The sequence below is a fragment of the Podarcis muralis genome, chromosome W (genome assembly GCF_964188315.1).
Source record: "Podarcis muralis chromosome W, rPodMur119.hap1.1, whole genome shotgun sequence".
NCBI classification, from domain to species: Eukaryota; Metazoa; Chordata; class Lepidosauria; order Squamata; family Lacertidae; genus Podarcis; species Podarcis muralis.
In genome coordinates this window covers 603,348-618,321 of record NC_135674.1, presented here as the reverse complement: position 1 = coordinate 618,321, position 14,974 = coordinate 603,348, and the positions used below count along the sequence as shown (strand labels likewise).

The 14,974-nt window shown below is 51.3% G+C and overlaps 1 protein-coding gene across 2 annotated transcripts in view; it reads right to left on the bottom strand.

Annotated features, from left to right (window-relative positions):
- The window catches only part of LOC114590009 (TNF receptor-associated factor 2-like), a 28,820-nt gene extending 20,865 nt beyond the window's left edge, over positions 1–7,955 (bottom strand). Inside the window, exons 1-2 of one of the 2 annotated variants that reach the window (XM_077922826.1) lie at positions 7,831–7,955; positions 1,330–1,543 (exon numbers count right to left, since the gene is read on the bottom strand). In XM_077922826.1, coding sequence (XP_077778952.1) covers positions 1,330–1,520 — 191 coding nt within the window. In that variant the 5' untranslated portion in view covers positions 1,521–1,543; positions 7,831–7,955. Of the gene's footprint in view, positions 1–1,329; positions 1,544–5,221; positions 6,712–7,830 lie in introns of those variants that run through there. The other variant, XM_077922825.1, reaches the window with a different exon arrangement.
- Between the last annotated feature and the right edge of the window lie 7,019 nt (positions 7,956–14,974).

Here is a 14,974-nt window from a genome sequence, read left to right as displayed (position 1 = left end):
TTCTTCTTCTTCTTCTTCTTCTTCTTCTCCTCCTCCTCCTCCTCCTCCTCCTCCTCCTGTTACTACTACTACTCTTATTATTAATATTAATACTGTTCCTCCTCCTCCTCCTCCTCCTCCTCCTCTTAATATTAATACTATTCCTCCTCCTCCTCCTCCTATTGTGGTGTTGTTGTTGTTGTTGTTGTTGTTGTTGTTGTTGTTGTTGTTGTTGTTTTTACTACTACTACTACTACTACTACTATCCTCCTCCTCCTCCTCCTCCTCACTATTGTTGTTCTTGTTGTTGTTACTCCTCCTCCTCTTCTTCTTCCTCTTCCTGTTGTTGTTGTTGTTGTTACTACTATTACTCTTCTTCTTCTTCTTCTTCTTCTTCTTCTTCTTCTTCTTCTTCTTCTTCTTCTTCTTCTTCTTCTTCTCCTCCTCCTCCTCCTCCTCCTCCTCCTCCTCCTCCTGTTACTACTACTACTCTTATTATTAATATTAATACTATTGTCCCTCCTCCTCCTATTATGTTGTTGTTGTTGTTGTTGTTACTACTACTACTACTATCCTCCTCCTCCTCCTTACTATTGTTGTTGTTCTTGTTGTTGTTCTTCTTGTTGTTACTCCTCCTCCTCCTCTTCTTCCTGTTGTTGTTGTTGTTACTACTACTACTACCACCCTTATCCTCCTCCTCTCCTCCTCCTCCTCCTCTTACTACTACTACTCTTATTATTAATATTAATACTATTGTTCCTCCTCCTCTTCCTATTGTTTTGTTGTTGTTGTTACTACTACTACTACCACCACCCTTATCCTCATCCTCATTCTTACTATTGTTGTTGTTCTTCTTGTTGTTCTTCTTGTTGTTGTTACTCCTCCTCTTCTTCCTGTTGTTGTTTGTTGTTGTTACTACCACTACTATTCTTCTTCTTCTTATTATTTTTATTATTACTGCTACTACTTACTACTACTACTACTACTCTTCTTATTCTTATTATTATTTTTATTGCTACTACTACTTACTACTACTACTACTACTCTTATTATTCTTATTAATACTACTACTACTACTTACTACTACTACTCTTCTTCTTCTTATTACTACTACTACTATTCTTCTTCTTATTATTCTTATTATTTTTATTACTACTACTACTTACTACTACTTACTACTACTACTACTACTCTTCTTATTTTTATTACTACTACTTACTACTACTACTACTACTACTCTTCTTCTTATTCTTCTTATTATTTTTATTACTACTACTACTACTTACTACTACTACTACTGCTACTACTTTGGTATCCCCGGTCCCGGACCCCCCCCAAAATAATACTCACCCCACCAGCTTCTTCAGGCAGTAGGCGCAGTAGCGGTGGCCGCACTGGGCCTGGAAGGGGCGGCGCAGCAGATCCTCGCACTCGGAGCAGAGGTACTTGCCTTGCACCTCGGCCCGCAGGATGGCCTTGGGGAAGCCGGGGAGCGGGGCCTCCAGGGAGCCGGGCGGGGTGCAGGATCCGGAGGCCGCCATGGGGGGCAGGATCCGGGGGCGCCCTGGAAGGGAGTAATAGTTTCGGGGTCAGGTACATTACTACTACTACTACTACTACTACTACTACTAAAAGGGATCCGGAGGCCGCCATGGGGTGAATTGTGGTGGGAATCTGCGCCCTAGAAGGGAGTAATAGTTTCGGGGTCAGGCACATTGTTACTATTGTTATTATTACAACAACTACTACTACTACTACTACTATTATTAAAAGGGATCCGGAGGCTGCCATGGGGTGAATTGTGGGGGGAATCGGCGCCCTGGAAGGGAGTAATAGTTTCGGGGTCAGGTACATTACTACTACTACTACTACTACTACTACTACTAAAAGGGATCCGGCTGCCACCATGGGGTGAATTGTATTACTACTACTACTACTACTATTAGGGATCTGGAGGCCGCCATGGGGTGAATTGTGGGGGGAAGCGGCGCCCTGGAAGGGAGTAATAGTTTCGGGGTCAGGCACATTATTGCTACTACTACTACTACTACTACTACTATAATTACTACTACCACCACTATTACTACTACCACTAGTATTAAAAGGGATCCGGTCGCCGCCATGGGGTGAATTGTGGGGGGAAGCGGCGCCCTGGAAGGGAGTAATAGTTTTGGGGTCAGGTACATTATTACTATTACTAGTACTATGATTATTATTACTATTATTATTATTATTACATCACTACTATTATTATTATTATGATTATTACTACTATTATTACTACTATCACTAGTACAATTATTACTATTACTACTACTACTACTACTATTATTATTATTAAAAGGGATCCGGTCGCCGCCATGGGGTGAATTGTGGGGGGAAGCGGCGCCCTGGAAGGGAGTAATAGTTTTGGGGTCAGGTACATCATTACTATTACTAGTACTACTATTATTATTACTATTATCATTATTACTACATTACTATTATTATCATTATTACTACTACTACTATTACTGCTATTACTAGTACAATTACTACTACTACTACTACTACTACTACTACTACTACTACTACTACTACTACTACTAAAAGGGATCCGGTCGCCGCCATGGGGTGAATTGTGGGGGGAAGCGGCGCCCTGGAAGGGAGTAATAGTTTCGGGGTCAGGTACATTATTACTATTACTAGTACTACGATTACTACTACTACTACTACTACTACTACTACTACTACTACTACTACATTACTATTACTATCATCATCATCATTACTACTACTATTATTACTACTATTACTAGTACAACAACAACTACTACTACTACTACTACTACTACTACTACTACTAAAAGGGATCCGGCCGCCGCCATGGGGTGAATTGTGGGGGGAAGCGGCGCCCTGGAAGGGAGTAATAGTTTTGGGGTCAGGTACATCATTACTATTACTAGTACTACGATTATTATTACTATTATCATTATTACTACATTACTATTATTATCATTATTACTACTACTATTATTACTATTATTACTACTACAATTACTACTACTACTACTACTACTACTACTACTACTACTAAAAGGGATCCGGTCGCCGCCATGGGGTGAATTGTGGGGGGAAGCGGCGCCCTGGAAGGGAGTAATAGTTTCGGGGTCAGGTACATTATTACTATTACTAGTACTACGATTATTATTATTATTATTATTATTATTATTAATATTATTATTATTATTACTACTACTACTACTACATTACTATTACTATCACCATAATCATTATTACTACTACTATTATTACTACTATTACTAGTACAATTACTACTACTACTACTACCACCACTACTACTACTATTATTAAAAGGGATCCGGTCGCCGCCATGGGGTGAATTGTGGGGGGAAGCGGCGCCCTGGAAGGGAGTAATAGTTTCGGGGTCAGGTACATTATTACTAGTACTAGTACTACGATTATTATTATTATTATTATTATTATTATTATTACTACTACTACTACTACTACTACTACTACTACTACTACTACATTACTATTACTATCATCACCATCATCATTACTACTACTATTACTACTACTATTACTAGTACAATTACTACCACTACTACTACCACTACTACTACTATTATTAAAAGGGATCCGGTCGCCGCCATGGGGTGAATTGTGGGGGGAAGCGGCGCCCTGGAAGGGAGTAATAGTTTCGGGGTCAGGTACATTATTACTATTACTAGTACTACGATTATTATTATTATTATTATTATTATTATTATTATTATTATTACTACTACTACTACTACTACTACTACTACATTACTATTACTATCATCATAATCATTATTACTACTACTATTATTACTACTATTACTAGTACAATTACTACTACTACTACTACTACCACTACTACTACTATTATTAAAAGGGATCCGGTCGCCGCCATGGGGTGAATTGTGGGGGGAAGCGGCGCCCTGGAAGGGAGTAATAGTTTCGGGGTCAGGTACATTATTACTAGTACTAGTACTACGATTATTATTATTATTATTATTATTATTATTATTATTATTATTATTACTACTACTACTACTACATTACTATTACTATCATCATCATCATCATTACTACTACTATTATTACTACTATTACTAGTACAATTACTACTACTACTACTACTACTACTACTACTACTACTAAAAGGGATCCGGCCGCCGCCATGGGGTGAATTGTGGGGGGAAGCGGCGCCCTGGAAGGGAGTAATAGTTTCGGGGTCAGGCTGGATGACCTGGAGGGCTCCCTTCCCTCTCTATGCTCCCCTCAGAACCGCCTTGGAGGACCTAGAGAGGTCCCTTCCCTCTCTATGATCCCTCGCCAGGGGTTCCTTCCCTCTCTATGCTCCCCTCAGAACCGCCTTGGAGGACCTAGAGAGGTCCCTTCCCTCTCTATGATCCCTCGCCAGGGGTTCCTTCCCTCTCTATGATCCCCTCAGAACCGCCTTGGAGGACCTAGAGAGGTCCCTTCCCTCTCTATGATCCCTCGCCAGGGGTTCCTTCCCTCTCTATGATCCCTTGCCAGGGGGTCAGGCTGGATGACCTGGAGGGTTAACGTCTGGCTCGAACCTTCTAGGATTCTGAGCCTTCCCTCTCTATGGTGCCCTATTAGGGGTCCCTTCCCTCTCTATGGTCCCTCCCCTCCTCCCTATGGTACCTCTCTATGGTGTCTTGTGAGGGGGTCAGGCTGGATGACCCGGAGGGGTCCCTTCTGGCTCGAGCCTTCTAGGAATCTGGACCTTCCCTCTCTATGATCCCCTCATAACGTGCTGGATGACCTGGAGGGGTCCCTTTCCTCTCTATGGTGTCTTGCGAGGGGGTCAGGCTGGATGACCTGAAGGGTCCCTTCTGGCTCGGCCCTTCTAGGATTCTGTGCCTCCCGTGTCCATGGTCCTCTTAATATTCCCTTCCAAGGGGGTCAGGCTGGATGACCTGAAGGGGTCCCTTCCCTCTCTATGGTCTTGCAAGGGGGTCAGGCTGGATGACCTAGAGGGGTCCCTTCTGGCTCAAGCCTTCTAGGATTCTGTGCCTTCCATCTCTATGATCCCCAATTATCCCCTTGCAAGCGGGTCAGGCTGGATGTCCTGGAGGGGTCCCTTCCCTCTCTATGGTCCCCTGGAGAAGTCCCTTCTCTCTCTATGATCCCCAGACCCTCGGGGCTTCCCTTCTGGCTCGGTCCTTCTAGGATTCTGTACCTGCCGTGTCCATGGTCCTCTAATATTCCCTTCCAAGGGGGTCCGGCTGGATGACCCTGAGGCTTCCCTTCTGGCTCGACCCTTCCCTCTCTATGGTCTCTTGCAAGGGGGTCAGGCTGGATGACCTGGAGGGTTCCCTTTTCTCTCTATGATCCCCTCACACCTGCCTGGAGGACCTAGAGAGGCCCCTTCCCTCTCTATGACCCCCTCACAACCCCTTGCCAGACCCTCAGCAATTCCCTCCTGGCCCGACCCTTCTAGGACTCCAGGCCTCCCGTCTCTATGCTCCCCTCCTCACCCTTCGCCAGGGGGTCAGGCTGGATGACCCGGAGGAGTCCCTTCCCTCTCTATGATCCCATAATACGCGCCTGGAGGACCTAGAGAGGCCCCTTCCCACTCTATGATCCCCTAATATTCCCTTGCCAGGGGGGGTCAGGCTGCATGACCCTCTAGGATTCTGTGCTTCCCGTGTCTATGGCCCTCCAATATTCCCTTGCAAGGGGGTCAGGCTGGATGACCCCGAGGGCTCCCTTCCCTCTCTATGATCCCCTCACACCCGCCTGGAGGACCTAGAGAGGCCCCTTTCCTCTCTATGCTTCCCTCATAGCCCCTTGCAAGGGGGTCAGGCTGGAAGACCTGGAGGGGTCCCTTCCCTCTCTATGGTCCCCTAACAACCGCCTGGAGGAGCTAGAGAGGCCCCCTTCCCTCTCTATGGTCCCTTGCAAGTGGGTCTGACTGGATGAGGGGGGTTCCCTTCTAGGATCCTGTACCTCCCCGTGTCTATGGTCCTCCAATATTCCCTTGGCCAGGGGGTCAGGCTGGATGACCCGGAGGGATCCCTTCTGGCTGGAGCCTTCTAGGATTCTGGGCCTTCTGTCTCTATGGTCTCTTGCAAGGGGGTGAGGCTGGATGACCCGGAGGGCTCCCTTTCCTCTCTATGATCCCCTCATAATTGCCTGGAGGGCCTAGAGAGGCCCCTTCCCTCTCTATGTTCCCCTTAACCCATTACACAGGGATCAGGCTGGATGACCCTGGGGGCTTCCCTTCTAGGATTCTGTGCCTTCCGTCACTATGATCCCCCCATAACCCTTCGCCAGGGGGTCAGGCTGGATGACCCGGAGAGGTCCCTCCCGCCTCGATTGCCCCCTTATAACCACCTGGATGTCCTAGAGAGGTCCCTTCCTTCTCTATGATGCCCTAATAACCCCCTGGGTGTCCTAGAGAGGTCCCTTTCCTCTCTATGCTCCCCAATGAGCCCCTTACCCGGGGGTCAGGCTGGATGACCCGGAGTGGTCCCTTCCCTCTCCATGATCCCATGAGAAGCGCCTGGAGGACCCAGAGAGGCCCCCTTCCCTCTCTATGGTCCCTTGCAAGGGGGTCAGGCTGGATGACCCGGAGGGCTCCCTTCCCTCTCTATGCTCCCCTCAGAGCCGCCAGGAGGACCTAGAGAGGCCCCTTCCCTCTCTATGACCCCCCCATTCACCCTTCGCCAGGCCCTCGGGCCTTCCCTTCTGGCCCCGACCCTTCTAGGCTTCCAGGCCTCCCGCCTCTATGCTCCCCTCCCCACCCTTGGCCAGGGGGTCAGGCTGGATGACCCGGAGGGATCCCTTCCCTCTCCATTATCCCATAATACGCGCCTGGAGGACCTAGAGAGGCCCCTTCCCTCTCTATGCTCCCCCCCTTCCCAGGCCCTCGGGCCTTCCCTTCTAGGAATCCAGGCCTCCCGTCCCTATGGTCCCCTCCGAACCGCCTGGAGGACCTAGAGAGGCCCCTTCCCTATCCCCAAGGGGTTCCTTCCCTCTCTATGGTCCCTTGCAATGGGGTCAGGCTAGATGACCTGGAGGGCTCCCTTCCCTCTCTATGATCCCCTAAGAAAGGCCTGGAGGACCTAGAGAGGCCCCTTCCGTCTCTATGATCCCCCTTCCCCGGCCCTTCCCGTCTGGGCCCCGACCCTTCTAGGCCTCCCGTCTCTATTATCCCCTCCGAACCGCCTGGAGGACCTAGAGAGGCCCCTTCCCTATCTAGGGTCCCCAAGGGGTTCCTTTCCTCTCTATGGTCCCTTGCAAGGGGGTCAGGCTGGATGACCCGGAGGGGCCCCTTCCCTCTCTATGATCCCATAATATGCGCCTGGAGGACCTAGAGAGGCCCCTTCCCTCTCTATGCTCCCCCCCTTCCCAGGCCCTCGGGCCTTCCCTTCTAGGACTCCAGGCCTCCCGTCCCTATGGCCCCCTCCGAACCGCCTGGATGTCCTAGAGGGACGCCTTCCCTCTCTATGCTCCCCTCAGCAAGGCCGGGAGGACCTAGAGAGGCCCCTTCCCTCTCTATGCTCCCCTCAGCAAGGCCGGGAGGACCTAGAGAGGCCCCTTCCCTCTCTATGCTCCCCTCAGCAAGGCCGGGAGGACCTAGAGAGGACCCTTCCCTCTCTATGCTCCCCTCCGAACCGCCTGGATGTCCTAGAGAGGCCCCTTCCCTCTCTATGACCCCCCATTCCCCCCTGGCCAGGCCCTCGGGCCTTCCCTTCTGGGCCCGACCCTTCCAGGACTCCGGGCCTCCCGTCTCTATGGCTCCCTTCCCTCCCTCTCGTCCCCCTTCTTCACCCCCAAACTCACCGCGCAGCGCCTCCGCCCTCTGACCGGAAGCGCTTCCTGAGGCCCCGCCCCTTCCTCCCGTCGGGCCACGCCCTCCCCGTGACGTCACGCCGCTCCTCTCGGCTCCGACCTCCCCCCACCCGCTTCTCCTGAGGGGGCGGCGCCTTTCCCGCAAGCCACGCCCCCCTCTCCTTTTAAGGCGCGAAGGGCGGGCGCGAATGCCTCTCCTCCTCCTCAAACCACGCCCACCACGCCCTTTTAAGGCAAAAGGGGCGTGGCTTCGCTCCTCAGAAGGCAAAAAAAGGTCGAGGCCTGCCCTTTCCCGCTCCTAATAAGGCCAAAGGGGCGGGGCCTCCTTGCCCTTTCCCGCCTCCTTATAAGGCAAAAGGGGGCGGGGCCTCGCTGCCCTTTCCCGCCTCTCCGCTCCTTATAAGGCAAAAGGGGGCGGGGCCTCCTTGCCCTTTCCCGCCTCTCCGCTCCTTATATGGCAAAAGGGGCGGGGCCTCCCTGACCTCAGATAGATATAGACTTAGATATACACTGATGAATCGTCCGAAAATAAAATAAAATAAAATAAAAAAATAAAATAAAATAAATAAAATAAATAGAATAAAAATAAAAATAAATAAATAAAATAAAAAGAATAAAATAAATAAAATAAAATAAAATAAATAAAATGAAATAAATGAAATAAATAAAATAAAAAAATAAAATAAATAGAATAAAACAAAACAAAATAAACAGAATAAAATAAATAGAATAAAATAAATAAAATAAAATAAATAAAATAAAATAAATGAAATGAAATGAAATAAATAAAAGAAATGAAATGAAAAGAAATGAAATGAATAAAAGAAATGAAATGAAATAAAATAAATAAAATAAATAAAATAAAAGAAATAAAATAAAATAAATAAAAGAAATGAAATGAAATAAATAAAAGAAATGAAATGAAATAAATAAAAGAAATGAAATGAAATAAATAAATACAATAAAATAAAATAAATACAATAAAATAGGGATATCTAGATAGACACGTTGCTTTCTGCCCCCCCTCTATTGATCCCCACCCATCGATTCTATTGACCTCCATCGATTCCCGATCGATTATAGATGGATTATCGGGATTATTGGGAAATTCGCCGACCGTTTCAGGGCCCAAAATCCAGAAATCGCCCCCAAAAATGAGAAATGAAATGCGAGAGAAGCGCCCGTTTCGGGTTAGAGGTCAGGCCTTAGGGGTGGGTTGGGGGTTAGGGGTCAGGCGACAGGGGTTTATCTGAGGGTTAGAGGTCAGGCCTTAGGGTTCGGGGTTAGAGGTTAGGGTTGAGGGTTAGAGGTCAGGCCTTAGGGGTTAGGGTTAGAGGTCAGGCCTTAGAGGTGGGTTGGGGGTTAGAGGTAGAGGCAAGGGTTAAGGGTTAGAGGTCAGGCGTTAGGGGTTTGGGTTAGGGTTAGAGGTCAGGTGTTAGAGGTGGGTTGGGGGTTAGAGTTAGAGGTCAGGCCTTAGAGGTGGGTTGGGGGTTAGAGGTCAGCGGTTCGGGGTTAGGCATTAGGGGTTTGGGTTGGGGTTAGAGGTCAGGCCTTAGAGGTGGGTTGGGGGTTAGAGGTAGAGGCAAGGGTTAAGGGTTAGAGGTCAGGCGTTAGGGGTTTGTGTCCGGGTTAGAGGTCAGGCCTTAGAGGTGGGTTGGGGGTTAGAGGTCAGGCGTTAGGGTTAGAGGTCAGGCCTTAGAGGTGGGTTGGGGGTTAGAGGTCAGGCGTTAGGGGTCAGGCCTTAGAGGTGGGTTGGGGGTTAGAGGTAGAGGCAAGGGTTAAGGGTTAGAGGTCAGGCGTTAGGGGTTTGTGTCCGGGTTAGAGGTCAGGCCTTAGAGGTGGGTTGGGGGTTAGAGGTCAGGCGTTAGGGTTAGAGGTCAGGCCTTAGAGGTGGGTTGGGGGTTAGAGGTCAGGCGTTAGGGGTCAGGCCTTAGAGGTGGGTTGGGGGTTAGAGGTAGAGGCAAGGGTTAAGGGTTAGAGGTCAGGCCTTAGGGGTTTGTGTTAGGGTTAGAGGTCAGGCCTTAGAGGTGGGTTGGGGGTTAGAGGTCAGCGGTTAGGGGTCAGGCGATAGGGGTTTGGGTTGGGGTTAGAGGTCAGGCCTTAGAGGTGGGTTGGGGGTTAGAGGTCAGCGGTTAGGGGTCAGGCGATAGGGGTTTATCTTAGGGTTAGAGGTCAGGCCTTAGGGGTTTGTGTTAGGGTTAGAGGTCAGGCCTTAGAGGTGGGTTGGGGGTTAGGGGTTAGGGGTCAGGCGACAGGGGTTTATCTTAGGGTTAGAGGTCAGGCCTTAGGGTTCGGGGTTAGAGGTTAGGGTTGAGGGTTAGAGGTCAGGCCTTAGGGGTTAGGGTTAGAGGTCAGGCCTTAGAGGTGGGTTGGGGGTTAGAGGTAGAGGCAAGGGTTAAGGGTTAGAGGTCAGGCGTTAGGGGTTTGTGTTAGGGTTAGAGGTCAGGCCTTAGAGGTGGGTTGGGGGTTAGAGGTTAGGGGTTAGGGGTCAGGCGACAGGGGTTTATCTTAGGGTTAGAGGTCAGGCCTTAGGGTTCGGGGTTAGAGGTTAGGGTTGAGGGTTAGAGGTAGAGGTCAGGAGTTAGAGGTGGGTTGGGGGTTAGAGGTCAGCGGTTCGGGGTTAGGCATTAGGGGTTTGGGTTGGGGTTAGAGGTCAGGCCTTAGAGGTGGGTTGGGGGTTAGAGGTCAGCGGTTAGGGGTCAGGCGATAGGGGTTTATCTTAGGGTTACAGGTCAGGCCTTAGAGGTGGGTCGGGGGTTAGAGGTCAGCGGTTAGGGTTGAGGGTTAGAGGTCAGGCCTTAGGGGTTAGGGTTAGAGGTCAGGCGTTAGAGGTGGGTTGGGGGTTAGAGGTCAGCGGTTCGGGGTTAGGCATTAGGGGTTTGTGTTAGGGTTAGAGGTCAGGCCTTAGAGGTGGGTCGGGGGTTAGAGGTCAGCGGTTAGGGTTGAGGGTTAGAGGTCAGGCCTTAGGGGTTAGGGTTAGAGGTCAGGCGTTAGAGGTGGGTTGGGGGTTAGAGGTAGAGGCAAGGGTTAAGGGTTAGAGGTCAGGCGTTAGGGGTCAGGCCTTAGAGGTGGGTTGGGGGTTAGAGGTCAGGCGTTAGGGGTTAGGGGTCAGGCCTTAGAGGTGGGTTGGGGTTAAGGGTTAGAGGTCAGGCGTTAGAGGTCAGGCCTTAGAGGTGGGTTGGGGGTTAGAGGTCAGCGGTTCGGGGTTAGGCATTAGGGGTTTAGGGTTGGGGTTAGAGGTCAGGCCTTAGGGGTGGGTTGGGGGTTAGAGGTCAGGCGTTAGGGGTCAGGCCTTAGAGGTGGGTTGGGGGTTAGAGGTCAGGCGTTAGGGGTTAGGGTTAGAGGTCAGGCCTTAGAGGTGGGTTGGGGGTTAGAGGTCAGGCGTTAGGGGTTAGGGGTCAGGCCTTAGAGGTGGGTTGGGGTTAAGGGTTAGAGGTCAGGCGTTAGGGGTCAGGCCTTAGAGGTGGGTCGGGGGTTAGAGGTCAGGCGTTAGGGGTTAGGGGTCAGGCCTTAGAGGTGGGTTGGGGTTAAGGGTTAGAGGTCAGGCGTTAGGGGTCAGGCCTTAGAGGTGGGTTGGGGTTAAGGGTTAGAGGTCAGGCGTTAGGGGTAGGTTGGGGGTTAGAGGTCAGGCGTTAGGGGTTTGTGGGGGTTAGAGGTAGAGGTCAGGGGTTAGGGGTCAGGCGATAGGGGTTTATCTTAGGGTTAGAGGTCAGGCCTTAGGGTTAGGGGTTAGAGTTAGAGGTCAGGCCTTAGAGGTGGGTTGGGGGTTAGAGGTCAGGCGTTAGGGGTTTGTGTCCAGGTTAGAGGTCAGGCCTTACACTTGGGGGTTAGAGGTCAGGCATAAGGGGTTAGGGGTGTGTGTTAGGGGTCAGGCCTTAGAGTTGGGGGTTAGGGGTCAGGCATTGGGGTCAGGGGTTTGTTAGGGGTCAGGCCTTAGACTTGGGGGTTAGGGGTCAGGGATTGGGGGTCAGGGGTTTGTTAGGGGTCAGGCCTTAGACTTGGGGGTTAGGGGTCAGGGATTGGGGGTCAGGGGTTTGTTAGGGGTCAGGCCTTAGAGTTGGGGGTTAGGGGTCAGGGATTGGGGCTCAGGGGTTTGTTAGGGGTCAGGCCTTAGAGTTGGGGGTTAGGGGTCAGGGATTGGGGGTCAGGGGTTTGTTAGGGGTCAGGCCTTAGACTTGGGGGTTAGGGGTCAGGGATTGGGGGTCAGGGGTTTGTTAGGGGTCAGGCCTTAGAGTTGGGGGTTAGGGGTCAGGAATTAGGGGTCAGGGGTTTGTTAGGGGTCAGGCCTTAGAGTTGGGGGTTAGGGGTCAGGAATTAGGGGTCAGGGGTTTGTTAGGGGTCAGGCCTTAGAGTTGGGGGTTAGGGGTCAGGAATTAGGGGTCAGGGGTTTGTTAGGGGTCAGGCCTTAGAGTTGGGGGTTAGGGGTCAGGCATTGGGGGTCAGGGGTTTGTTAGGGGTCAGGCCTTAGAGTTGGGGGTTAGGGGTCAGGAATTAGGGGTCAGGGGTTTGTTAGGGGTCAGGCCTTAGAGTTGGGGGTTAGGGGTCAGGAATTAGGGGTCAGGGGTTTGTTAGGGGTCAGGCCTTGGGGGTTAGGGGTCAGGCATTGGGGGTCAGGGGTTTGTTAGGGGTCAGGCCTTAGAGTTGGGGGTTAGGGGTCAGGCATTGGGCTCAGGGGTTTGTTAGGGGTCAGGCCTTAGACTTGGGGGTTAGGGGTCAGGGATTGGGGGTCAGGGGTTTGTTAGGGGTCAGGCCTTAGAGTTGGGGGTTAGGGGTCAGGAATTAGGGGTCAGGGGTTTGTTAGGGGTCAGGCCTTAGAGTTGGGGGTTAGGGGTCAGGAATTAGGGGTCAGGGGTTTGTTAGGGGTCAGGCCTTAGAGTTGGGGGTTAGGGGTCAGGCATTGGGGGTCAGGGGTTTGTTAGGGGTCAGGCCTTAGAGTTGGGGGTTAGGGGTCAGGAATTAGGGGTCAGGGGTTTGTTAGGGGTCAGGCCTTAGAGTTGGGGGTTAGGGGTCAGGAATTAGGGGTCAGGGGTTTGTTAGGGGTCAGGCCTTAGAGTTGGGGGTTAGGGGTCAGGCATTGGGGGTCAGGGGTTTGTTAGGGGTCAGGCCTTAGAGTTGGGGGTTAGGGGTCAGGGATTGGGGCTCAGGGGTTTGTTAGGGGTCAGGCCTTAGAGTTGGGGGTTAGGGGTCAGGAATTAGGGGTCAGGGGTTTGTTAGGGGTCAGGCCTTGGGGGTTAGGGGTCAGGCATTGGGGGTCAGGGGTTTGTTAGGGGTCAGGCCTTAGAGTTGGGGGTTAGGGGTCAGGCATTGGGGCTCAGGGGTTTGTTAGGGGTCAGGCCTTAGAGTTGGGGGTTAGGGGTCAGGCATTGGGGGTCAGGGGTTTGTTAGGGGTCAGGCCTTAGAGTTGGGGGTTAGGGGTCAGGGGTTTGTGTTAGGGTTGGAGGTCAGGCTTAGGGGTTGGTTAGGGGTCAGAGCTTAGGCCTCAGGGTTGGGGGTCAGAGTTAGGGGTCCGAGCTTTGGCCTCGGGTCCCCTGAGCGCGTGCAGAGCGCCTCCCTCTGCCCCACACTTTCTGGCATTCAGGTTGGAGAAGCCTAGAGCTGGGGGGAGCCGTGGGTCATCCACCCCACCCCACGGATTGTCCATTTGGGAGCCTTCTATGGGTCATCCAGCAGGACCCCAAGGCTCATCTAGGGGGACTTCAATGGGTCATCTAGGGCAGCTTCCAAGGCTCATCTAGGGGGAATTCTATGGGTCATCTAGGGGGACTTTTATGGGTCCTCTAGGGTGGCTTCCAAGGCACATCTATGGGTCATCTTGGGGGGCTTCTAAGGGTGATCTAGGGGGCCTTCTATGGGTCATCTAGGGGGATTTCTATGGGTCCTCTCAGGGGGCTTCCAAGGCTCATCTATGGGTCATCTAGGGCAGCTTCCAAGCCTCATCTAGGGGGCCTTCTATGGGTTATCCAGCAGGACCCCAAAGTCCATCTAGGGGGACTTCTATGGGTCATCTAGGGCAGCTTCTAAGCCTCATCTAGGGGGACTTCTATGGGTCCTCCAGCAGGACCCATATGACCATCTAGGGCAGTTTCCTAGGCTGATCTAGGGGGATTTCTATGGGTCATCTAGGGGGACTTCTATGGGTCCTCCAGCAGCACCCCAAAGTCCATCTAGGGGGCTTCCAGGGCTGATCTATGGGGCTTCTATGGGTCATCTAGGGCAGCTTCCAAGCCTCATCTAGGGGGCCTTCTATGGGTTATCCAGCAGGACCCCAAAGTCCATCTAGGGGGACTTCTATGGGTCATCTAGGGCAGCTTCTAAGCCTCATCTAGGGGGACTTCTATGGGTCCTCCAGCAGGACCCCAAAGTCCATCTAGGGCAGCTTCCAGGGCTGATCTATGGGGCTTCTATGGGTCATCTAGGGCAGCTTCCAAGCCTCATCTATGGGGCCTTCTATGGGTCATCTAGCAGGACCCCAAAGTCCATCTAGGGCAGCTTCCAGGGCTGATCTATGGGGCTTCTATGGCTCATCTCGGGGGAGTTCTATGGGTCATCTAGGGCAGCTTCCAAAGCTCATCTAGGGGGCTTCCAAGGTCCATCTAGGGGGAATTCTATGGGTCCTCCAGCAGGACCCCAAAGTCCATCTAGGGCAGCTTCCAGGGCTGATCTATGGGGATTTCTATGGGTCATCTAGGGGCAGTTCTATGGGGCTTCCATGGCTCATCTAGGGAGCTTCTATGGGTCATCTAGGGCAGCTTCTATAGGTCCTCTCGGTTGACTTCTATGGGTCCTCTAGGGGGACTTCTATGGGTCACCCAGCAGGACCCCAAAGGTCCATCTAGGGCAGCTTCCACATCCGATCTATAGGGATTTCTATGGGTCATCTAGGGCAGCTTCCAAGCCTCATCTAGGGCTCATCTATGGGTTATCCAGCAGGACCCCAAAGTCCATCTAGGGGGACTTCTATGGGTCATCTAGGGCAGCTTCTAAGCCTCATCTAGGGGGACTTCTATGGGTCCTCCAGCAGGACCCATACGACCATCTAGGGCAGTTTCCTAGGCTGATCTAGGGGGATTTCTATGGGTCATCTCGGGGGACTTCTATGGGTCCTCCAGCAGCACCCCAAAGTCCATCTAGGGGG